The sequence below is a fragment of the Loxodonta africana genome, chromosome 19 (genome assembly GCF_030014295.1).
Source record: "Loxodonta africana isolate mLoxAfr1 chromosome 19, mLoxAfr1.hap2, whole genome shotgun sequence".
In the NCBI taxonomy this organism is placed as follows: Eukaryota; Metazoa; Chordata; class Mammalia; order Proboscidea; family Elephantidae; genus Loxodonta; species Loxodonta africana.
In genome coordinates this window covers 39404079-39429708 of record NC_087360.1, presented here as the reverse complement: position 1 = coordinate 39429708, position 25630 = coordinate 39404079, and the positions used below count along the sequence as shown (strand labels likewise).

The following is a 25630-nucleotide window of genomic DNA, read 5'->3' as shown; positions in this document are numbered from 1 at the left end:
TGGCAATGGGTTTTTTTAAAAAATCTTTATGAAAGCAGATTGCCAGATCTTTTCTCCTGAGGAGCTGCTGGTAGGTTCAAACTGCTGACCTTCTGGTTAGCAGCCAAGTGCTTAACCGCTGCGCTACCAGGGCTCCCTGTGGCCCAAGATAGTGGTTTTTAAATTGTGCTCCTGGCACTGGGATCTGAGGGAGGGTTGAGGGGGCAGGGCCCTGGGAAGCCTGCTCCAGCCTGAACTAGAGCATCTGTTTTGCATGTATCTTAGATGCAACAGACCCCTTTGGGCAGCCCCTTCCCTTGCCCAACCCCCCCCTTGAGGCTTGGCACATCCTTGCAGCCCCAGTACCAAATCCAACTAAAAAAATATTGGGTGTAATGCAGATGTTACTGAATGTTTCTTAGAGAAATGGAGGAGAGGGTTTTTCACCCACCACACAGTATAAAAAAAAAAAATAGCTTCATCAAAATCACAACTTCGCAACTTTGCCTCCCCAAAAGTCCTTTCCCCTGCTAACAGCCTCATCCCTTTGCTCCTTCTTCTCACTCCCAAGGCTTCTTTAATAAAAACCCTTCCTATTTTTCTGACTGACTGAGCACTGTTTTCAGCTTGTGCATGTCTCTCCCTTAGCAAAACAGCTCAGTAGTTAGCCTAACAGCAACCAACTCAAACCTACCCACCCCTAAAAAAGACTTCATTTATCGCATCACACACAGAGGGTTCTGAGTAAGAACAAAAATGTTCTGCTGCTAACGCAAGTTTGATGAACACTCATATAAGACTTGAGACTTTTCTGGAGAGAATGTCTGGTGTATGTGGTCCCCCTGGCTGGGGCCAGCACAGTTTTGGGGGCCCGGGATTTTCAGTGGACTCTAGATCTCCTGATCTCTGATCTTGCTGGTGCTGCCATTTTTTTCTGAAGATGTGCCTCTTGGTCAGAAAAAGGGTGCAGAACACCTGGATCTGCATCTTTTCCCCAGTGAAAATCATTTGTCCAGAAGGTGAAGAGCCAGAGATTTTGCAACATAAACTAGAAACAAACAAAGCAAAACAAAACTTATGGAAAGAAAGAAGATGAGCCATAAGAAAAAACACTGAGGGTGCACCTTGAGGGAATGTCCTGCTCCGAGCTGTTCTGGAATTGGCCTACTTCTCTCCATGTTGCTCAGTTTCCACCAGTGACTCCGGGACTCATGAAGACTCCTTCTTCCTTGTTATCAACAAAGTTGTAGCTGACTGTGGCATTACTATGTCCTACCCCAGGGCACCCAGCCCCTCACCCAAAAATCCTACTGGCTGTAGCAGTGAATATCTTTAAGACAAGATGTTGTTTCAATCATTTGTGTTGTTTTCTTCCATGAAAGCCACCCTAATATACTTGCCCTAATCCACAAACCTGTTAACATGGTCTTACGGTGAAATGGCTGTAAAATCAGTATTTAACAAATAAATTTATCTGTATTCCTGTTTGCATTCTTCTCCTACCACAGAGTTCTTTACTGGGATGTTTGCTGCTGCCCTTTGCAACGAAATCTGAACTCCTTTGTTGATGCACTCGCAAGCTGCTTTTAAAATTATTTTCGGCAGTTGACCAAGGCTTCTTGTCTGTGTATGATGCTGACTGGTGAAAAAAACACTCCTCCCAGCCCTGCAACTGACTAATGGGCAGCCTTGGACAGGCTACTTCTGGGCTTTAGATTCCTAGGAGAGGATTGGACCAATTGTTAACTAAAGCTTCTTGTTACCCAACAGATACCGCTAAATGAAGGGAGAGGATATTTTTAGATCTGCCCCCCAGGCTGCCAGGAGTTGGAACATGAGTCAGAGGTCTGGGGTGAATGGTCTCTCCACCCTAACCTGGTTTAAGATGTGTGCTAGAGGGTCACCCTGAGGAGCAATTTCTGCCTTCTGCTTTTCCTTTATGGTTTGATCGAAACAAGCCCCTGAAGGGGCAAATGATGCTTCACACCAATGGGAGAGGGAACCAAAATATTCTCTCCTTTATTAATTTCGTCTTAACTTTTTTAGGCTATGGGATTGCTTAACTGCTTCGACTTAAAAGGCATGTTTGAGGGTGGGGAGTTCTTAGGCCACCCTCTGATTCAGTACCTGTGCAATGGAATCCAGATAGTGCAAGTCGGCCTCATTCAGAACTGGTCATGGTGGTTTTCTGACTCTCAACTAGATTATGCCAAACTCGTTTGGCAACTGGGGTCATTTAACTTTATACAACACCCCTATAATTTTTGAGCAGGTAAGAAAATGTTAACAACCATGTTTTGAGGTAACACCAGAAAAGCTTTTAAATTTGCTAAGGAACAGCCAACCTATTAAATATAACTACCATTGAGAAGGGTAAGTAGTTGATAACTCTTAAAGTAATAGATTTTTAAAAAAGAACAAAAAACAAAGCCTATCAGGACTTTTCTTTTCCTTAGGAAGTACATGTTTTCTGATGATGAAGTCTGTTTAAAACATTTTTGCCACTTCTCTTTAGTAACTGCTTTCAGAATAAAATTATATACAATATGAGAAGACTGATCCATTCTTTATATAGCCATAATTTGTACACTACCCAAATGGTATAATCCTCCTTGATTCAGCCTCCTTCCTCACCAGACTTGGTTGCTTTCCAAAATTAAATCTATCTGCAGAGGAGGTTGATTTGCTACTAATTGGTTGTTGTTAGCTGCCTATGAGTTTGTTCCAACTCATAGTGATCCTATGTACAACGGAACAAAACACTGCCTGGTCCTGTGCCATCCTCACAAACATTGCAATGTTTCGGCCCATTGCTGCAGCCACTGTGTCAGTCCATCTCATTGAGGGTCCTCTTTTTCTCTGCTCCTCTACTTTACTGAGCATGATGTCCTTTTCCAGGGAGTGATCCTTCCTGGTAACATGTCTAAAGTACATAAGACAAAGTCTCACCATCCTCACTTCTAAGGAGTATTCTGGCTGTACTTCTTCCAAGACAGATGGGTTTGGTCTTCTGGCAATCCATGGTATATTCAGTACTCTTTGCCAAAACCATAATTCAAAGGCATCAATCCTTCTTTGGTCTTCCTTATTCATTGTCCAGCTTTCATATGCATATGAGAAAATTAAAAATACCATGGCTTGGGTCAGGCGTACCTTAGTTTTCAAGGTGACATCTTTGCTCTTCAACACTTTAAAGAGGTCCTTTGCAGCAGATTTACCCAATGCAATGTGTCTTTTGATTTCTTGACTGCTGCTTCCATGGCTGTTGATTGTGGATCCAAGTAAAATGAAATCCTTGACAACTTCAGTATTTTCTCCATTTTTTATAATGTTACTTATTGGTCCAGTTGTGAGAATCTTTGTTTTCTTTATGTTGAGGTGTAATCCATACTGAAGGCTGAAGTCTTTGATCTTCATCAGTAAGTGCTTCAAGTCCTCTTCACTTTCAGCAAGCAAGGCTGTGTCATCTGCATATCGCAGGTTGTTAATGAGTTTTCCTCCAATCCTGATGCCCCATTCTTCTTCATATAGTCCAGCTTCTAGGGTTATTTGCTCAGCATACAGATTGAGTAAGTGTGAAAGTATACAGCCCTGATGCACACCTTTCCTGATTTTAAATCACGCAGTATTCCCTTGTTCTGTTTGAACTGCCTCTTGGCTTATGTACAGATTCCACATGAACGCAATTAAGTGTTCTGGAATTCCCATTCTTTGCAATGTTATCCGTAATTTGAGCCACTGATTAGGGTATTGGAGCTCTGGTGGCACAGTGTGTAAGAGCTTGGCTGCTAACCAGAATGTCAGCAGTTTGAATCCACCAGTTGCTCCTTGGAAACTCTCTGGGCAGTTCTACTCTGTCCTGTAGAGTTGCTATGAGTCAGGATCAACTCAACAGCAATGTAGTTTGGCTTTTTTTGTTTGTTTAATGAGGGTATTATAAAAGATGCAACTCACAGAGAGGTGTTCCAAGATGGTTGGGAGGTGGCTGGGGGAATGGCGGGAGTAGAGGTAGCAAGAAGGGTGCTGTTAGAATACATGTCTGGTCTCCTAATATGGTAAGTGAAGGGGTCAGCATGCCTGTGTCTGTGTAAAGAAATCACACTACGGTATAGTTACCCATCTGGCTATGACAAAACTCTTTGAAGCCCAGGCCAAATCATTTAATAATTGGAGAGGATTCATCCTCAGTATTTGATTCTTGGATGCCTTTGGAAGGGGGTGAGAAGTAGCAGATTTGGCTGTAATTATGTTTTGCTTTGGTTGATAGTGATAAAAATAAGTTTATATTCACTGAACATGTACCAAATGGAATTGGAGGTGGGACTTATTTGGATGAATCCACCAGAGTCCCCAGAACTTCATATTCTGATTTGGATACTGAGTGCTTAAAACACAGCCATCTGGAAAAGCTTATAGAGTAGGGTGGTGGTTTTATCATTTCATAGCATTAAAAACTACTCTTCCAAATTGTACATGGGCCTTGCTTGAAGCTAAAACACAAGTGTGCCACCATCCCAAAATAACCCAAATATGCATCATCCCATAACCAAGGGCCATCCTCTCAAAGCTTCAGTGTGTAGCTTTGGAAGCAGAATAGCTAAGAATCTTTCTGTGGTCCATCTTCCCCATGACACTTTTGTTTCAGTTACTGAGGCCTCTATACCCTTGGCCTTGGGAGTGGTGCTGCCCTCTAAAGCTCTAGCTTCCATGTGATTAAAGCTCCTCATCCTCCGCTCCCCGGCCCCCCCGCCAGCCCCAATAGCTGAGGCAGCAGAATTTTTAAAAAGACTGTAACAGTGGAGAACAAAAAAAAAAAATTGAATATGACATTGAAACAGACTTAATTTTTCAAAGTCCAATTTTTTTCTGGTGTTGGCTTTCCTAGCTTACTCCTCTGGCTGAAACCTATTAGGGCTTAGTTTTACAGAGAGTGGTGACCATACAGATATGCTGAGTTAAAAAGAACACAGAGGAATCAGAAAACGCCTGCAAGGCAGCAAGTACTCTTGGGTCTAGGCTGCAAAAGTGGTGACAGGTGCTCCATGGAGAGATCATGGGCACAAAGAGGGACACTTCTCTCCTAAGCAGGGGTGAATTACCCAGTAAGCAAGGTAAGCACAGCCTTACTTGTGCTTACTCGCTGATCTGCGTGAACAGTTTCACATGCTTTTTGGATGTGGTGAAAACCATATGAAATTATTCACATATTAGTAAGTAAGCACAAGTAAGACTGTGTTTACCTTGCTTACTGGGTAATCCACCCCATCAGGGATTGTAAATTTGAAAAGAGGCTTTGATTCTGTAGGAAGGTGCTGTGGGGTTGGAGTAGAGACACACCAGCCATACCTAGAACCAGACTTTTTGATGAGGTGAAAAAATGTGAAATTCTTTACTACAGATTAATAAGTAAGCATAAGTAAGCCCGTGCTTACCTTGCTTATTGGGTAATCTGCCCCTGCTTCCAAGTAAAGGATGATAAATTAAGACATGTACACTCCACTCCTCCCCGCTCTTGGCTCCATTCTGGTCTGGTGATTGCCTTCTGTCATACATCTGTGGCAAGCATGCCTCACCTAAGAAACAACATGTGCTCCCTACTGAATTTCAAATAGGCTTTTAAATGGTATGGCTGCAGTCCTAATCACTTTTGGAGTCACCTGGGCAGGTTGCTACTCAGTAAATCTGACTGCAAGGAGTTAATTCAGAAGGAGTACAGTACTAACAGACTACTCTTAAGTAACAAACATACTGTAAGTCTCTTGTGCTGCCTTTTCTTTAATATGCATTTGCTCAGATGAAATGGTTTGTAATTAAAGATGTAAAAAAAGTTGAGATTTATCGCGCCTCTGTCTCTTTAAAAAACAAAACAAACCTGTTGCCGTCGAGTCAATTCCGACTCATAGCAAACCTATAGAACAGAGTAGAACTGCCCCATAAGGTTTCCAGTGAGTGGCTGGTGGATTCAAACTGGCCACCTTTTGGTTAGCAGCCAAGCTCTTAACCACTGTGCCACCAGGACTCCACCTTTCCTATAGAACGCAAGAAAATAAAAATGTTAAATATTCATTATTTCTGTGATTTCTTGATTATCTGAGACCCTGGTGGTGTAGTGGTTAAGAGTTTGGCTGCTAACAAAAAGGTCGGCAGTTTGAATCTAGCAGGTGCTCCTTGTAAACCCCAGGGGGCAGTTCTACCCTGTCCTATAGGGTCACTATGAGTTGGAATCGACTCAACGGCAACAGGTTTGGGTGTTTTTGGTTTTGGAGGGCAGATGTGGTTATAAAAAGACTGAAATAACAGAGTCCTAGACAGTGGTTAAGAGCTGTGGCTGCTAACCAAAAGGTCGGCTGTTCAAATCCATCACCTGCTCCTTGGAAAATCCTTTGGGGCAGTTCAACTCTGTCCTATAGGGTTGCTATTAGTTGGAAAGGACTCAGCAGCAACAGGTTTGTTTGTTTGTTTGTTTGTTTGTTTGTTTTTAGATAGGCCTCAGACTAGGATTCACTGCTGAACAGAAGCAATAGGTAACACCGTTTAACACTTGTAATTCTAAATTTAAAGCAGTTACTGTATTAGTCAAAGAATTCCCTAGGCATTGCTGTATTATTTTGTGTTGGAAACACTTTTAGGAAGTCAGCCCAGTTATTGCTGGGTCTGTTACATCCTCAACAGTATTAACCTACACCTTACCTTGGAGATTTACTTAAAGATTTCCTTATCACAGCCAAGGTTCCCTACATCCTACTTCCCACCCTCCCCCTGGGCAAGGTTCCCTCCCATGTTTTGAAATAGTTTTAACTAATAATAATGAAATAACTTATCACAGATCAAAAACTTAACTGTGTGTAAATTATAGCTCAATTTTAAAAAGAATAAAACCCAACAAACTCAGCAAACAAGTAAAAACTGACCAGTTGCCATCAAGTAGATTCTGACTCATGATCCCTCCAGCTAGACTCAAACTGCTAGCTTTTTGGTTAACAGCCCATCTCATTAACCATTTGTACCACCCAGAGACTTACAGCTAAGTTGTGTTGCTGCAGTCTGTCTTACGTCTGGAAACTCCGGTGACACCTGTTCATCATCATAGCAGCACACAAGCCTCCACTGACAGACGGGTGGTGGCTATGCATAGGATACAATGGCAGGGAATCAAACCTGGGTCTTCCACATGGAAGGGGAGGATTCTACCACTGAACCACCAGTATCCTCCACTAGCGAGCACCATATAGCTAACGGTCTAAGCAGATTAGTTCTTGCCTAAGGCAAAAGCATTTGCCCTACAGTCTTGTTATGGATACTAGATGCATGGCTCTCTGGGGGCTTTTTGACTATCTGAAGATAGCTTGCGGGTTCCTAGTGGATGAAACTTTGGGGCCCTGAAAGCTCCAGAAGGGGACCACTGCCATATACACACTTCCTGGAATGTATTCAGTATCCACCAGTGTTCCCACTGCCTAAAAAAAATGGGGGAGGGGCATCTGAAAGAGCAAAACCCTGGGAATTCTGAGGCCTATCTTCTAGTCTGAGTTTGGCCATGGTCTAGCTGTGTGACTGGTCAGTTCACCACATTGCTCTTCACCTCAGCATCCTCATCTGTAAAATGTTTTGGAATAGAGGATGTTTAAAGTCCCTTTGAGCTCTAAGTATGTCGGAGCCCCTGTGGCGCAGTGTTAAGAGCTACGGCCACTAACCGAAAGGTCTGCAGTTTGAATCCACCAGCCTTTCCTTGGAAACCCTATGGAGCAGTTCTGCCCTGTCCTAGAGGGTCAGTATAAATCGAAACTGACGCGACGGCAACAGGTTTTTGTTTTTCAGCTCTGAGCAGTCTGTGACAGCTGAAATTATCCTTGCCATATGTGATATTGTACAAGGTCTACATGCCACCTTTCATTTTTGGTACTCTGCCCTGTTATGGTCAGAAAAGACATAAATTATTCCTCAAAGTTGCACTGAATCAGATCTACTGTCCTGGACTCTGGACCGGCAGTCTGTGAAATCATAAGTGGGAGGGAAAGTAACTCCCTCTCTCAGTCTCACAGAGTCCTCTAGGTAAATATGAAACCTCAGGGCACCAAGAAGTTGAAAATGCTCTTCTGGAAGCTCCAGATTGATGCTCTCCACGGGAAAGCAGTACCTTTATTGCAACCCAAGTAATGAGGTTTAAAAATGTATCAGAAATTATACATCCAAATGAGCACTGTCCCTCAATGGGAACTGAACTTATTCCAATGTTGCAGTCATTCCAAAAATAGATACTGGAACTCCCTTTAGACATTATCCAGAACCTGTGCCTATATAGCCTAAGAAAACTAGGCTTATTGCTTCTTAGTCACACTAAGTTTGAGACCCCAAGCAGAATTACATCACTTGACCAATCTTTGTCACTAGACTTGATCATAAATGCTCCTTCAGGGAAGACAAATTTGTCATTAATAAGGAACTGGTGAAGAGTTGCCTATAGGCTTTAAAGCTAATTCCAGTGAAGCAGCCTTATGGGGAGCATACACAGGTCTTTCATGACTGCTACATCGAAAAGGACAGCACGCTATGCTTTAAATTTGGTGTATCTTCTTACCTTGCTCAAATAACCTTACTGTCTTCCCTCACTACCTGCCTGTTAATGAGGTTTGAGAGGAGCTGCAGGGTATGGAACTAAAACAACTCTTAAGTTGGCTGCAGGGTTCTGCCGAGAATGCTCAGAGTAAATTGATTCTGCTTTATTGGCCTATATTTTATTTTAATGTTTGGGGGTCACAGATCTCTCTGAAAACGTAACAAGTTGTGGCCACTTTCCCAGAAGGACATACATAGCCTGAGATTTTGCGTGCCACTCACCATTTTATGGGTTTTTTGAATTCTAGAAGCTTCTCCATATGCCTCAGGTTAAGAGCACCTCCTCTAAGGCTCTGGTTTAGTCCAAGGCTGCACGGCTGTGTTTGTCAAACTGTCCAGGTCAGCTTAATCTAGGGTGTCCTGGCCCTGGCATTTGGTAGAACAAGTTGGACCCCGAACACACCTTTCTCTTTAGCTATGAAGTCAAGCAGTCGAACAAGCCACAGGGCAGTTGTCAAGGCCACTGAAGCTGCTTGGCTCCAGGGAAGTCCTGCAGTCTAGAAATCTAGCTGCCTACAATCATCCAAGGTTGGAGCTGGGGAGTCTTAGGTAGCCTCACAGAATCTGGTAGTCCTTCCTTACAGTAAGGTACAGGTCTAGGCTCTATGTGACTACAATGGGGTTATAGGGGGGAAGCAGCTAAGGATTTAGGTAAGTAGGTATTGCTAAGGTTTCCAATAGCTGGCGTGGGAGAACTGAATGGAACAGAAAGAAAACTGAACCCCACTAGGAAAAAGGAAGCCTGGATTGGGAGACCATTCGTGACTCATTTACAGATCATGAGGGGTCCCAGAGATCATCTGGGCCAAACCTTCTTGTTCTGCCACTGAGGAAGCTAGCCTAAAGCCACAGAGATGGCAAAAGGAAGAGCAGGACTACCAGTCATTTGATAAACACTTTGCTGAGTACTTACTCTTGCTCCAAAAACCAAACCCATTGCCGTCGAGTTGATTCCAACTCATAGCGATCCTACAGGACAGAGTGGAACTGCCCCATAAGGTTTCCAAGCAGCAGGGCGGTGAATTCAAACTGCCAACCTTTTGGACAGCAACTGGAGCTCTTAACCATTGTGCCACCAGGGCTCCCACCCTTGCTAACATTCAAATATAAAGGCACTGTTCTTGCAGTTAATGCACTCACCATGTGGGGGTGCCAGTGTTCTCCTACTCCCCTTCTACTTCCAGAATTTAATAGCCTGATTTTCAAGCAGTCAATAATATCAGCCCAGAAATTCTGTTCACAAAAAATATCTACTGCTTATCGAACACATGTGCATGTTAGACACTGCTAGTAATTCTATATACACTCATAAAAATTTTATATATCCTCACAACCACATTTTACAATGAAGAAAACACAGCCCATGAATTAAAGTAACTCGGAAATCACAAAAGTCATTAAGTGCAGAATCGTGTCTATTTGGGTCCAGAATCTGGGCTTTTACACTCCTCACCCTGCCTCTCCTGAAAAGTAGAAACCTAAAAGCTAGGGAAGCCCTGTAACTACTGGGTCTAAGCCCCAGAACACAGATGAAAAGCCTTCTGATGTCTTTCTAAAAGTTGGGGAGAATCCTCGGTTCCAATCTCTCCTAATTTATATATGGCGAAACAAGGACCTAGAGCGATTGGGGAATTGGGATTACTGTCCACAGTCACTGTGAAGGGTTAAATTTGTCCTTCCAGAATATACTTGGGAAGGTAATCCTGTTTGAAAATGGGGTTTTCTTTGTTATGTTAATTCAACAATAATCCAGAAGGGTGGGTTCTAAATCTAACCACTGAGTTATAAAAAGAACAGATTAGATACAGAGATATGCACCCATGGGCAGAAGACAGACACCATGTAAGCATCTTATACAAGTTGAAGAGCCAAGGAATGCCAGGACGACCAACAAGGAAGGAATTAATAACGCTGAGACTGTGATTTGGACTTTTAGCTGCCAGAATTGTAAGAAAATAAATAAATTTCTGCTCTTTAAAGCCACCCACTTGTGGTATTTGTGTTATAGCAGCACTAGGTAACAAAGACAGTAGCATACCAACAAGAGAGGGTAACAAGAACAGACCTAGGAGTCTCCCTCTCAGCTTTCACATGCTCCCCAGGTGCCTCTAGAGACATGTGAAACCCCCAAAATGTGGCTCAGAATCCCCAAAAACTTTCACTGGCAATTTGATTCCTTACTGGATCCTACTGTTTTTCTCCTTCAGTTTCTTTCTCAGTGTCTTAAAGCAACTGTATTTTCATGTACATTGTAATTTTAACCCCACTGGAGAAATCAAGGGGACAAAGGAGGAGGAAGAATTTGACTCCACCGTTCTTAGAGAGCTGGGCACTGACTCTTATGGTGCTGAGGGCTGGGATCCTGTGGGATTTGATCTGGGGCTGCTCTCAAATCTATTAGACAAAATAACAACAATTAAAGTATGGTAAGCTTTTGCTCTATGCCAGGCCCAGTGCTAAGAGCTTTATGCAAATCATCTCAATAAATCCTCACAGTAATCCAATGACGTAGGCATTTCACTCCATTTTACAGATGAAAAAACTAAGGTAGAGGAAGGTTAATTTACTTGCCTAAGGTCTCCCTACTAAATGGTGGGATGTGAAGGAGAAAAGGCAGACTGATGAGGAAGCAGTGTTCTAAACCACTATAGTGTTACTCTTCCAGCCATTTGTCCTTTTCCAGGCAGATGGCTTAGCCTTACTGTCTTAGAATGATGATTACATATACTTGTACAGTATTTAACAATTTATAGGAGCCCTAGTGACGCAGTGGTTAAAGCACTGGGCTGCTAACTGAAAGGTCAGCCGTTCCAACCCACCAGCAGCTCCTAGGGAGAAAGTGTGGCAACCTGCTTCCATAAAGATTACAGCCTTGGAAACCCTATGGGGCAATTCTACTCTGTCCTATAGGGTCACTCTGAGTCGGAATTGACTCGACGGCAATGGATTTGGTTTTGGTTACAGTTTATCAGTGTTTCGTATCTAATATCTCATTTACTCATTCATTCAACAAATATTGAGTAGTTCAGCAGTAGAATTCTCTCCTTCCATGCAGCCACCACCCATCTGCCTTCACCTGTCTGTCATTGGAGGCTTGTGTGTTACTATGATGCTGAACAGGTTTCAGCACAGCTTCCAAACTAAGATGGACTAGGAAGGAAGGCCTGGTGATCTACTTCTGAAAATCAGCCAATGAAAACCCCAACCAATCACAGAGATGGCATAGGACTGCAAGTTTAGTTCCATTGTGTGTGGAGTCGCCACAAGTCAGGTGCTAACTAAATGGAAGCTAGCAACAACCACCACCAAGCACCAACTGTGTTCTAAGTTCTTGCTACTGAAAGGGTGGCTCCTGGACCAGCAGCCTCAGTATAAAATGGGAGTTTGTTAGAAAGGCAAAACCTTGGGCCCTCTTACAGATCTACTGAGTCAGAATCTTCATTTAAACAAGAGTCCCAGGTGATTCATACGCACATTGAAGTTTGAGAAGGGCCGCTTTATAACATCTCTATAGATATCCTATTTAATAAATGAACAGACTCAGAGATATTGCAACTTGCTTGTATTCCCATGGCTAATAATGAGGCAGTATATGTAAAGAGCTTAGAACACTGTCTTGCACATAGTGCTCAAAAAACGATAGCTATTATTTCCACCTGTCAGTTTGTCATACTGTGGAGGCTTGTGTGTTACTGTGAGGTTGGCAGTTATACCACTGGTATTTCATATGCAAGCAGGGTCATCCATGGTGAACAAGTTTCAGCAGAGCTTCCAGGCTAAGACAAAACTAGAAAGAAAAGCCTGGCTATCTATTTCCAGAAATTAGCCAGTGAAAACCTATGGATACCATGTACCTGATAATAATCTAATAACTGAGAACATATAGACAAATAACCCAATCATAAAATGGGCAACGGGTCTGAATAGACATTTCAGCAAAGAAGACATTCAAATGGCCATGAAACACATGAAAAGATGATCAGCATCATTAGCCATCAGAGATGTAAATCAAAACCACAATGAGAAACCATTCCACTCCATCAGGATGACTAGTGGCACAGTGGCTAAGAGCTCAGCTGCTAATCAAAAGGTTGGCAGTTTGAATCAACCAGCTGCTCCTTGGAAACTATACAGGGCAATTCTACTCTGCCCTATAGGGTCACTATGAGTTGGAACCGACTCAACGGCAATGGATATTGGAGGAGGGTTATGATAAAAAATAAAGAAAAATAGAAAATAACAAATGTTGGGGAGGATGTGGGGAAATTGGAACTCTTATTCATTGCTGGTGGGAATGCGAAATGGTAAAGCTGTTGTGGAAAACAGTGTGGCGGTTCCTCCGATAACTAAAAATAGAATTACCGTAAGACCCAGCAATTCTACTCCTAGGTAGATACCCAAAAGACTTGAAAGCAGAGACTCAAACAGAGACTTATACACCAATTTCATTGCAGCACTATTCACAATAGCCAAAAAGTGGAAATAACCTAAATGGCCATCAACAGATGAATGGATAAACATAATGTGTTACATGCATACAATGGAATACTACTCAGCCAGTAAGAGAAGAAAAGTCTGATACATGCTACAATATGGATGGAGCTTGAAGGCAAATTACGCTGAGTGAAATTAAGTCAATCACAAAAGGACAAATATTGTATGACCTCACATACATAAAAAAAACAAAGACAAGCAAAAGAAAGAAAAACCTATGGATCACAACAGAACACTCTCTGACTTGCTTGCTTTGGACATGTCGTCAGGAGGGATCAGTCACTGGAGGAGGACATCATGTTAGGTCAGCAAGGGAGACCCTCGGTCAGACAGATTGGCATAATAGCCACAATGATGGAGTAGAACATGCTGGCAATCACGACGATGACACAGGACCAGGCAATGGTTCATTCTGTTATATGTAAGTTCACCATGAGTTGGCATCAACTAAACAGCAACTATCTATTGTTATAAATGAGCACCAACCTGTGAACCATTTGGTTTCTCAACTGCTTAACACTTTGGCCTCGGCAGAGACCCCTTAGGCACCTCACCAAGAGGTGAGGAAAGGAACATGGCTGTGGCTTTTCCTCCCAACTCAGCCATAGTCTACAGAAAGAAGAGTTAGGGGATCTAGAAGCTGCTGTTGGGAGCCTGATCCTATAGCACGAGTTATTCCGTGGTGAAGATGTAGTTCTCCAGAAGATACCAGATATAGAAAGAAAGACATAAAGAGGCTAAGGATCCCTCCTGCAAATCGTTTGTTTCCAGGGATCCTCTCCATGCTGAGGACCCCAAGCACCCTGGGCCTTCCCCAGGCCTTCCTTTCTTCATTTCTTGCTCTGGCCCCTTCATAAACTGAGCATGGTGGCAAGGCTGCCTGTACAGCTCCCGCCCAATTGGCAGAACACACTAAGTTTCTGAGGAAGAGCCTCACACACACCTTTCCTGACCTTAAACCATGCAGTATCTCCCGTTCCATTCAAACGACTCCTTCTTGGTCTATGTACAGGTTCCGCAAGAGCACCATTAAGTGTTCTGGGATTCCCATTCTTTGCAATTTTATCCATTCCCTAGGCCCCCTCAGCTAGGGTCCATGGTGCCCTTCTGTCAAGGCCAATTTCCTGAATACCTGCTTGGGTAGTTCCCCAAACATACCCGCTAACTTCCTGGAAAGTGCTGACTCCCCATCCTCCTCGGACAGCTAACAATTGTTGTTAGGTGCCACAGACTCAGTTCCATCTCACAGTGACCCTGTGGGCAAAAGAAACACTACCCAGTCCAGTGCCATCCTCACAACTATTGTTACACTTGAGACCATTGTTGCAGCTACCGTGTCTTCTTTTTTGCTGACCCACTACTTTACCAAGAATGATGTTCTTCTCCCTCCTGATAAACATGTCCGAAGGACGTGAGATAAAGTCTTGCCATCCTTGCTTCCAAGGAGCATTCTGGCTGTACTTCTTCCAAGACAGATGTGTTTGTTCTTCTGGCAGTCCATGGTATAGTCAATATTCTCGACCAACACCATAATTCAAAGGCATCAATTCTTCTTTGGCCTTCATAATCATCATCCAACTTTCACATGCGTATGAGGCAAATGAAAATACCATGGCTTGGTCAGGACCACATTAGTCCTCAAAGTCACATCTTTGCTTTTTAACACTTCAAAGAGGTCTTTTGCAGCAGATTTGCCCAATGCAATGCATCTTTTGATTTCTTGACTGCTGCTTCCATGGATGTTGATTGTGGATCCAAGTAAAATGAAACCTTAACAACCTCAACCTTTTCTCCATTTATCATGATGTTGCTTGATAAATGTTGATTGGTCCAGTTTGAGGATTTTTGTTTTTACGTTGAGATGTAATCTATACCGAAGGCTGTGGTCTTTGATCTTCATCAGTAAGTGCTTCAAGACCTCTTCACTTTCAGCAAGCAAGGTTGTGTCATCTGCATATTGAAGGTTGTTAATGAGTCTTCCTCCAATCCTGATGCCCCATTCTTCTTCATATAGTCCAGCTTCTAGGGTTATTTGCTCAGCATACAAAGTATGGTGAGAGGGTACAACCCTAATGCACACCTTTCCTGACATTAACCCATGCAGTATCCCCTGTTCCATTCAAATGACTGCTTCTTGGTCTACATACAGGTTCCGCATGACCATCATTAAGTGTTTTGGGATTCCCATTCTTTGCAATTTTATCCATAATTTGTTATGATCCACACAGTCAAATGCCTTTGCACAGTCAATTAAACACAGGTAAACATCTTTCTGGTATTGTCTGCTTTCAGCCATGATCCATCAGACATCAGCAGTGATCTCCCTTGTTCCATATCCTCTTGAATTCGGCTTGATTTTCTGGCAGTCCCCTGTCAATGTACTGAATGATTTTCAGTATAATTTTATGTGTATGATATTAATGATACTGGTGATATTGTTCAATAATTTCCACATTCTATTGGGTCACCTCTCTTTGGAATGGGCACAAATATGGATCTCTTCAAATTGGTTGGCCAAGCAGCTGTCCTCCAGTTTTCTTGGCATAGGTGAGTAAGCACCTTCAGTCCTACATCCATTCATTGAAACATCTCAACTGGTATTCTGCCAATTCCTGGAGCCTTGTTTTTCACCAATGCCTTCAGTGCAGCTTGGACTTTTTCCTTCAGTACCATCGGTTCTTGATCATATGCTACCTCCTGAAACGGGTGAAAGTCGACCAATTCTTTTTGGTAAAGTGACTCTGTGTATTCCCTCTATCTTCTTTTGATGCTTCCAGCATCGTTTAATATCTTCCCTGTAGAATCCTTCAATATTGCAACTCAAGGGTTGAATTTTTTCTTCATTTCTTTCAGCTTGAGAAATGCTGAGCATGTTCTACCATTTGGGTTTTCTAACTCCAGGTCTTTGCATTTTCATTATAATACTTTACTTTGTCCTATGGAGCTGCCCTTTGTAATCTGTTCAGCTCTTTTGCTTCATCATTTCTTCCATTTGTTATAGCTACTCTACATTCAAGAGCAAGGTTTAGAGTCTCTTCTGACATCCATTTTGGTCTTTTCTTTTTTTCCTGTCTTTTTAATGACTTCCTGCTTTCTTCATGTATGATGTCCTTGATGTCATTCCATGACTCATCTGGTCGTCTGTCATTAGTGTTTAATGTGCCAAATCTATTCCTGAGATGGTCTCTAAATTCAGGTGGGATATACTCAAGGTTGTATTTTACCTTTCACGGACTTGCTCTAATTTTCTTCAGCTTTAACTTGAATTTGCATGGTCTGTTCCAAAGTCGGCCCCTGGCCTCGTTCTGTCTGATTGATGATATTGAGCTTCTCCATCATCTCTTTCCACAGATGTAGTTGATTTGATTTCTGTGTATTCCATCTGGTGAGGTCCACATGTATAGTTGCTATTTATGTTTTCCAGCCACTGATCTTTCTGGTTTCCAACTTTTGCATTCCAATCATCAATAATTATCAATGCAACTTGACTGCATGTTTGATCAATTTCAGACTGTAGAAGTTGGTAAAAATGTTCAGTTTCTTCATCTTTGGCCTTAGTGGTTGGTGCATAAATTTGAATAATAGTCATATTAACTGGTCTTCCTTATAGCTGTATGGATATTAACCTATCACTGACAGCATTGTACTTCAGGATAGATCTTGAAACATTCCAGATTCCAGACTAAGAAAGACTAGGAAGGACGACCCCGCAGTCTACTTCTGAAAAAATTGACCAGTGAAAACCTTATGAATAGCAGTGGAACACTGTCTGATACAGTGCCGGAAAATGAGCCCCTTAAGTTGGAAGGCACTTAAAAGATGACTGGGAAAGACCTACTACCTCAAAGTAGGGTTGACCTTAATGATGTGGATGGAGTCAAGCTTTTGGGACCTTGGTTTGCTATGAACTTTTGGAAGCAGATCACCAGGCCTGTCTTCTGAGGTGCCTCTGGGTGGATTCAAATGGCCAACCTTTCTGCTAGCAGTCCAGCACCTAAACATTTGTGCCATAGCTGAGAGCATAGCCAAGAGCAAACCCTTTGTGCTGCCCAGGGTCCTCACTGAGAGGCACCTGAAGGATTAATTAGGAGAAAGGAAGAACAGTTAAACCAATACTGCCACAGGGCAGGGAGAGCGTGCTCCAGGCCTCAAACTTGGGCAAGGAGAGGAAGGATACAACCTTTCATTTTTTCCTCCGTGTCGCCTCAATTTCTTCCAAGAGCATCCTGCTTCTTCAGCGTCTGTTCAGCCTCAGTCTCTTCACCACACCAGTCTCACGTTCCTCACCGTGCACGACGGTCCCACCACGAGCGCTCAACTGAAGGGCAGAGCCCCAAGCCCCCTCCAACGGAAGATGCCGCATGGCGGCCAGAGATCCCTCCGCGCTTTAGTCCCGGAGACAGCGTGCAGGCTCCTCCGCTGCGGCGGATAAAGTGGCCGCCATCACTGAGCACGTGTGTTTGCCTGCCACCCTTTTTTTGGCTGTCTTGGTTCCTGCGCGGCCAGAAGCACCACCAGGCAGGCCCATCCCTGAGCCCCGCGGCTCCCCCCTCTCCCCGTTAGGGGGCAGAAAAGAAGAGCGGCGGTGGTGGGCCCGGGGCGGGCATTTTCCCTGGGAGGCGCCCCCAGTGACCCTGGGCTGTTCCTCCTCTTCCCCCGCCCCCCCCCCCAAAGAACTGAGAGTAGCAGCTATTTTAGCTAATGCCTTTGGAGAGGGCAACAACCCTCTGCCCCACTGTTTTTAGTGTGGTCTACTAGCAAGAGCATTAACCAGCCGACGACCTTACAAGACACATTTAACCACTTGGGGTGAGGTGGGTAGGCCATGGGAATGGTCATGATTTCCTCTCGAATCTACAATGCTCCGGGTTATAATATATCACGGCTATTATGGCGGCCCACCACGCACTATTATGGCGGCAGCTTTCAGCCGAGCTCTTCATCTCCATGAATATACCTGAAAGAAACATGCCATGTGTCTCTAGAGAATTTATGCATTAGGTGGATTTCAGAGGGAGGCTTTTCCAGAAGCTTCCTCGGTTGGAGATGATCTAGGCACACAGAACTAGTTCAGGACCCCGTGGTCTCCCAGGGCTCTTTCCAGCCCAGCAGTTTTACCCTGGTACTTTCTAGGGTGTCTTGAAGATCTAGTTAGGGGAAATAATACTATATTTCAGTGAATCTAAAGCACCATCAGATTTAATGTCTTGGTGGTGCAAATGGTTTGCACTGAGCGACTGACCTAAAGGTCAGTGGTTGGAACCCACCCAGCTGCATGAGAGAAGAAAGGCCTCGTGATCTGCTTCTGTAAAGATTACCCACTGCCATCAAGTTGATTCTGACTCATAGTGACCCTGTAGGAGAAAGTAGAACAACACCACAGGGTTTCCAGGGTGTAATCTTCACAGAAGCAGACTGCCACATGTTTCTCCTGTGGAGGGGGCTGATGGGTTCAAACTGCCACACCCTGCCACAGCTCTGTCCTTCTCTGTATCTGACCCCACCTCTTTTTCCTGATGATATATACTTTCTAAGTTGGTGGCAAAAAAAAAAAAAAGGCAACTTAAAAGCTTGGGCCTTGGCATCTGTCAGAAATGCTAGAGAAAAACTAAGTCAGTTACCTTCACCCCTCCCCCCACCCATTTCTGCCCTCAGGGATGCCAGAAGGGCCCTCTGTGAGGAAATTTCACCATTTGGTCTCCCCTTTTGTGGGGCAGCAGGTGGTCAAGACGGGGGGTAGCAGTAAGAAGCTAAACCCTGCTGACCTGCAGTCCCTGTGGCTCCAGGACACCAAGGTGAGTTGATTGTCGTTAGTGGGCATGTTCCAATATTTCACACAGTTGGGGCAGCTCCATCAGCATGTCCTAAGCCTCCCCTGGAATTTGTCCCAGGACTTCTTATGATGCCACTTCCATGTGCTCAAGACAACTACACTAGGACTCCAGGCAGCTCTTCTTTCAGTCTTATGTTTCTCAGCCAGAAGTGGGCATCACTGAAGCCTGTGAAACTATAAAAAACACACAGACATGAGCTGGAGATGCTGATCACTCCAGGTGATTCTAATGTGCACCTTTGCCTGGAAACCACTGTTGAATCCCATGTGGTCAGCACGAAGTCAAAGAAAGCATAACTTTCAATTCTGTCTTCAAACCCAGGGCTTATCTTTGCCCTGAGCATAATTTAAAGTTCTGTAAAGGCGCTCACAGAGCTTTGTGATCTGATTCCTGCCTTCCTCTCTAAACTTATTTTTGTTGTTAGATGACGTTAAATTGATTCCGACTCTTAGTAACCCCATATGACAGAGTAGCACTGCCTCATAGAGTTTTCTTGGCTGTAATCTTTATGGTCCTTCTTCAGAGGAAGAAGGGCCTAGCGGTCTACTTCTGAAAAGAATTAGCCAGTGAAAACCTTATGAATAGCAGTAGAACATTGTCTGATATAATGCTGGAAGTTGAGCCCCTCAGGTCGGAAGGCACTCAAAAGATGACTGGGGAGGAGCTGCCTCCTCAAAGTAGAGTTGACCTTAATGATGTGGGTGGAGTCAAACTTTTGGGACCTTCATTTGCTGATGTGGCATGACTCAAAATGAGAGGAAACAGCTGCAAGCATCCATTAATAATGAGAACCTGGAAAGTACAAAATACGAATCCGGGAAAATTGGAAATCGTCGAAAATGAAATCGAATACATAAAGATCAATATGCTAGGCATTAGTGAGCTGAAATGGACTGGTATTGGCTGTTTTGAATCAGACAATCATATGTCATTCCAGGAATGACAACTTGAAGAAGAATGGCGCTACATTCATCATCAAAATGAGCATTTCAAGATCCTGAAATACAATGCTGTCAGTGATAGGATAATATCCACACACTTACAAGGAAGACCAGTTAATATAACTATTACTCAAATTTACACACAAACCACTAAGGCTAAAAATGAAGAAATTAAAGATTTTTACCAACTTTTGCAGTCTGAAATGGATCAAACATTCAATCAGGATGCATTGGTAATTACTGGTGATTGAAACATGAAAGTTGGAAACAAGAAGGCTCAGTAGTAGGAAAATATGGCCCTGGTGATAGAAACGATGCTGGAGATCACATGATAGGATTTTGCAAGACCAACGATTTCTTCATTGCAAATACCTGTTTTCAACAACATAAACGGCAGTTATCCCCGTGGACCTCACTGGTTGGAATACACAGGAATCACATGGACTACATCTGTGGAAAGAGATGATGAAAACACTCAATATCATCAGAACAAGGCCAAGGGCCAGCTGTGGAACAGAACATCAACTGCTCATATACAGGTTCAAGTTGAACCTGAAGAAAATTGGAACAAGTCCACGAAAGCCAGGCATGACCTTGAGTATATCCCAGTTGAATTTAGAGACCATCTCAAGAGTAGATTTGACATGTTGAACACTGAGGACCGAAGACCAAACGAGTGATGGAATGACATCAAGGATACCACACGTGAAGAAAGCAAGAAATCATTAAAAAGGCAGGAAAGAGAAAAGACCAAAATGGTTGTCAGAAGAGACTCTGAAACTTGCTCTTGAACGTTGAGTAGCTAAAGCAAATGGAAGAAATGATGAAGTAAAAGAGCCGAACAAAAGATTTCAAAGGTTGACTTCAGAAGACAAAGTATTATAATGAAATGTGCAAAGAACTGGAGTTAGGAAATCAAAAGGGAAGAACATGGTGGGCCTTTCTCAAGGTTAAAGAACTGTGAAGATGACACAGGACGGGGCAGTGTTTCATTCTGTTGTACATAGGGTTGCTATGAGTTGGAGTTGACTCAGTGGCACCTAACAACAACACTCTTTACAGGAGCGGATCGCCGGGTCTTTCTTTCGTAGAACCGTTGGGTGAGTTCAAACCACCAGCCTTTGCTTAGCAGCCGAGCACTTAACCGTTTTGCCACCAGAGATTCTTAGCTTTATTCTTACCTGCCCCAAATACATTGTCTTCCAAATATATTGAACTATCCGCAGTTTCTTAACAATCTGTCTTGTCCTTGACTTTGGAATGCATTTCCACTACTTGGGAAGACCTTCATTTTTCTCCCAACTCTGATCCCACCCCTGTCCCCCTCAGTTTACCATGGTAACTCCTAGTTTTTCTTTTGGATTAGACATTGCAGAGCCTGCCCTGCCTGCTTCAGACTGGGTGAGAGACAATGCTTTTGTGCTTTCAGAGCACCCTGCATTTACTCCTGGTGGTCTCTTTCTACTGAATTTGGCCTAATTGTTGAGTAGGGGAGACAGATAAACAGGGTAGGGGCTGTATCACCATCGGTATTGTTTCCTTAGTACTTAGCTGACTGCCCCACACATAGGAGGCCAGGGTAAATGTTCATAGAATAAACACATGAACTGCTGCTGCTTAGCGGTGTGACCCTAAGCAAGTTACTTAAATCATCTTGGCTCTAGTTACTTCAGCTATAAAATGGAATAACCCACCTACCTGTTAAGATTATTCAATAAGTATTAATTCTCTTTTGCTATCTCGGAAACCCTGGTGGTTAAGAGCAATGGCTGCTAACCAAAAGGTCGGCAGTTTGAATCTACCAGGTGCTCTTTGGAAACACTATGGGGCAGTTCTGTGCTGTCCTATAGGGTCACTATGAGTCGGAATCGACTGGACAGCAATGGATTTGGTTTTGGTTTTTTTGCTATCTTGCCCTTCTCACCCACATATACACTAAAGGTTATAAAACCAGTCTTAGCTAGAAATGGAAGAGTTCTTTTAGGTCATCACTCATATTTTACATATTTGAAGACTGAGGCTCAGAGAAAGGGAGTAGTTAACCCAAGTTGACGTAGCTAGTAAGCGGCAGAGACTGGAGGCCAGGCCTCCTGACTTCAAGGTTTATGCTCTTTTCATGTAGCGTTTGGCCGCTTTGAACAGACTGTTCCAAAATATTTGCGGGAGCAAGGATTATGTCCTCTTTGTCGTTGGATACCCAGCACTTAGCACACTGCCTGTCTCGGCGCTGGCTTTCAGAAAATATTTAACAAATGTGTGAGTGGACAAATGAATGTGTGGCCAAAGGAGACTTCAGATGGTATTGTGAGCTGGTTACCAGTAAACAAAGGCAGAGGTCATTGTTGTAGGGAGCCCAGGAGAAGTCTGAATGAGTGAATGAGGTGGCCATTTGGCAACTGCTTGCCATGTGGGTGATAAATACTGGTCAGTCCCTATTGTTGTTGGTTGCCATTGAGTTGGCTTCCACTTATGGCAGCCTTATGTATAACAGAAAGAAATATTGCCAAGCCCTGCACCAAGCCTGTACCTACCCCTAAGGAATTTAGAATTGAATTGGGAAAGTAAGATCTTTATCTACACAGGCAAAACTGTTGTTATGTTGTTGGGTGCCATCGAGGGGCTTCTGACTCATAGCGGCCCTGTGTACAACAGAACGAAGCACTGACCAGTCCTGACCATCATTGCTGTGTTTGAACCCATTGTTCTAGCCACTGTGTCACTCCATCTTGTTGAGGGTGTTCTTTTTTTTCACTGAGTTTCTACTTTACCAAACGTGATGTCCTTGATAACATGCCCAAAGCACATAAGACAGTCTCGCCATCCACCCTTCTAAGGGGCATTCTGCCCTTAATTCTTCCAAGACAGATGTGTTCATTTTTCTGCCAGACCATGGTATATTCAGTATTCTTTACCAACATCATAATGCAAAGGCGTCAATTCTTTTTTAATCTTCCTTATTCATTGTCCAGCTTTTGCATGCATATGAGGTGATTGAAAATACCATGGCTTGGGACAGGTGCACCTTAGTCCTCGAGGTGACATTTTTGCTTTTTGACACTTTAAAGAAGTCTTTGCAGCAGATTTGCCCAATACAATATGTCGTTTCATTTCTTGATTGCTGCTTCCGTGGCTATTGATTGTGGATCCAAGTAAAATGAAATCTTTGACAGCTTCAATCTTTTCTCCATTTATCATGTGTTACTTATTGGTCCAGTTATGAGGTGTCATGTATTGAATTGTGTCCCTCCTAAAATATGTGTCAGCTTGGCTAGGCTATGATTCCTGATACTGTGTGGTTGTCCTCCATTTTGTGATCTGATGTGATTATACTATATGTTGTAAATCCTAATCTTTATGATGCTAATGAGGCAGCCTTAGAGGTAGCTGTGTTAATGAGGCAGGACTCAATCTACAGGATTAGCTTGTATCTTTAGTCATTCTCTTTTGTGATGTGAAAGAGAGAATCAAGCAGAGAGGAGAGGGACCTCCTGCCATCAAGAAAGAAGAGCCGGGAGCAGAGCATGTCTTTTGGACCAGCGGTTCCTGTGCTGAGAGACTTCTAGATCCAGGGGAAGATTGATGACAAGGATCATCCCCCAAAGCTGACAGAGAAAGCCTTCCCTTGGAGTGGGCACCTTGAATTCAGACTTCTAGCCTTCTAGACTGTGGGAGAATAAATTTCTGTTTGTTAAAGCCATCCACTTGTAGTATTTCTGTTATTGTGACACTAGATAACTAATACATGAGGATTTTTGTTTTCTTTATGTTGAGGTGCAATCCATACTGAAGGCTGTGGTCTTTGCTCTTCATTAGTAAGTGCTTCAAATCCTTTTCACTTTCCATAAGCAAAATCGTGTTGTCTGCATAATGCGGATTGTTAATGAGTCTTCCTCCAATCCTGATGCCCCATTCTTCTTCATAGAGTCCAGCTTCTTGGATTATTTGCTCAGCGTACAGATTGAATAGGTATGGTTAAAGAATACAGCCCTGACGCACACCTTTCCTGACTTTAAACCAGTCAGTATCCCCTTGTTCTGTCCGAACAACTGCCTCTTGATCTATATATACAGGTTCCTCATGAGCACAATTAAGTGTTCTGGAATTCCATTCTTTGCAATTTTATCCATAATTTGTTTGATCCACACAGTCGAATGCCTTTGCATAGTCAATAAAACACAGGTAAACATCCTTCTGGTATTCTCTGCTTTCAGCCAGGATCCATCTGACATCATCAGCAATGATATCCTTGGTTCCACGTCCTCTTCTGAAACCAGCCTGAGTTTCTGGCAGTTCCCTGTCGATATCCTGCTGCAGCCGTTTTTGAATGATCTTCAGCAAAATTTTGTTTGCATGTGATATTAATGATATTGTTCTATAATTTCCACATGCAGTTGGATCACCTTTTTTGGGAATAGGCATAAGTATGGATCTCTTCCAGTCAGTTGGCCAGGAAGCCGTCTTCCATATTTCTTGGCGTAGATGAGTGAGCACCTCCAGCGCTGCATCCATTTGTTGAAACATCTCATTTGATATTCTGTCAGTTCCTGGAGCCTTGTTTTTTGCCAATGTCTTCAGAGCAGCTTGGATTTCTTCCTTCAGTACCATTGGTTCCTGATCATATGCTGCCTCTTGAAATGGTTCAACATTGACTAATTCTTTTTGGTATATGACTCTGTGTATTCCTTCCATCTTCTTTTGATGCTTCCTGTGTTGTTTAATATCTTCCCCGTAGAATCCTTCACTGTTGCAACTCGAGGCTTGAATTTTTTCTTCAGTTCTTTCAGCTTGAGAAACACTGAGTGTCTTCTTCCCTTTTGGTTTTCTATCTCCAGCACATGTCATTATAATACTTTACTTTGTCTTCTCAAGCCACCCTTTGAAGTCTTCTGTTCAGTCGTCTACTTCATCATGTCTTCCTTTTGCTTTAGCTGGTTGACATTCATGAGCAAGTTTCAGAGTCTCTTCTGACATCCATCTTGGTCTTTTCTTTCTCTCCTGTCTTTTCAGTGACCTCTTGCTTTCTTCATGGATGATGTCCTTGGTGTCATTCCACAACTCGTCTGGTCTTTGGTCACTAGTGTTCAATGCGGCAAATCTGTTCTTGAGATGGTCTCTAAATGCAGGTGTGATATACTCAAGGTCATGTTTTGGTTCTTTTGGACTTGCTCTGATTTTCTTCAGTTTCAGCTTGAACTTGCATATGAGCAATTGATGGTCTGTTCCACAGTTGGCCCCTGGCCCTGTTCTGACTGATGATATGGAGCTTTTCCGTCCTCTCTTTCCACAGATGTAGTCGTTTTGATTCCTGTGTGTTCCATCTGGCAAGGTCCATGTGTGTAGTTGCTGTTTACATTAATGAAAGACAGTATTTACAATAAAGAAGTCGTTGGTCTTAAAAAATTCTGTGATTTGATCTCCGGCATTGTTTCTACCACCAAGGCCATATTTTTCAACTGCTGATCCATTTTCTTTGTTTCCAACTTCTGCATTCCAATCACCAGTAATTATCAATGCATCTTGATTGCATGTTTGATCCATTTCAGACTGCGGCAGCTGATAAAAATCTATTTCTTCATCTTTGGCCCTAGTGGTTGGTGCATAAATTTGAGTAATAGTCGTATTAACTGGTCTTTCTTGTAGGCATATGGGTATTATCCTATCACTGACAGCCTTGTACTTAGGGATAGATTTTGAAATGTTCTTTTTTGACGATAAATGCAACACCATTCCTCTTCAAGTTGTCATTCCCAGCATAGTAGACTATAT

At 43.1% G+C, this 25630-nt stretch overlaps 1 protein-coding gene across 1 annotated transcript in view; it reads left to right on the top strand.

Annotated features, from left to right (window-relative positions):
• Nucleotides 1-18617: 18617 nt before the first annotated feature.
• Nucleotides 18618-25630, top strand: part of NEIL2 (nei like DNA glycosylase 2) — a 39712-nt gene continuing 32699 nt past the window's right edge. Inside the window, exon 1 of the mRNA XM_064271933.1 lies at nucleotides 18618-18884. Within this exon, the coding sequence (XP_064128003.1) occupies nucleotides 18747-18884 (138 nt within the window). The 5' untranslated portion in view covers nucleotides 18618-18746. The remainder of the gene's footprint in view (nucleotides 18885-25630) is intronic.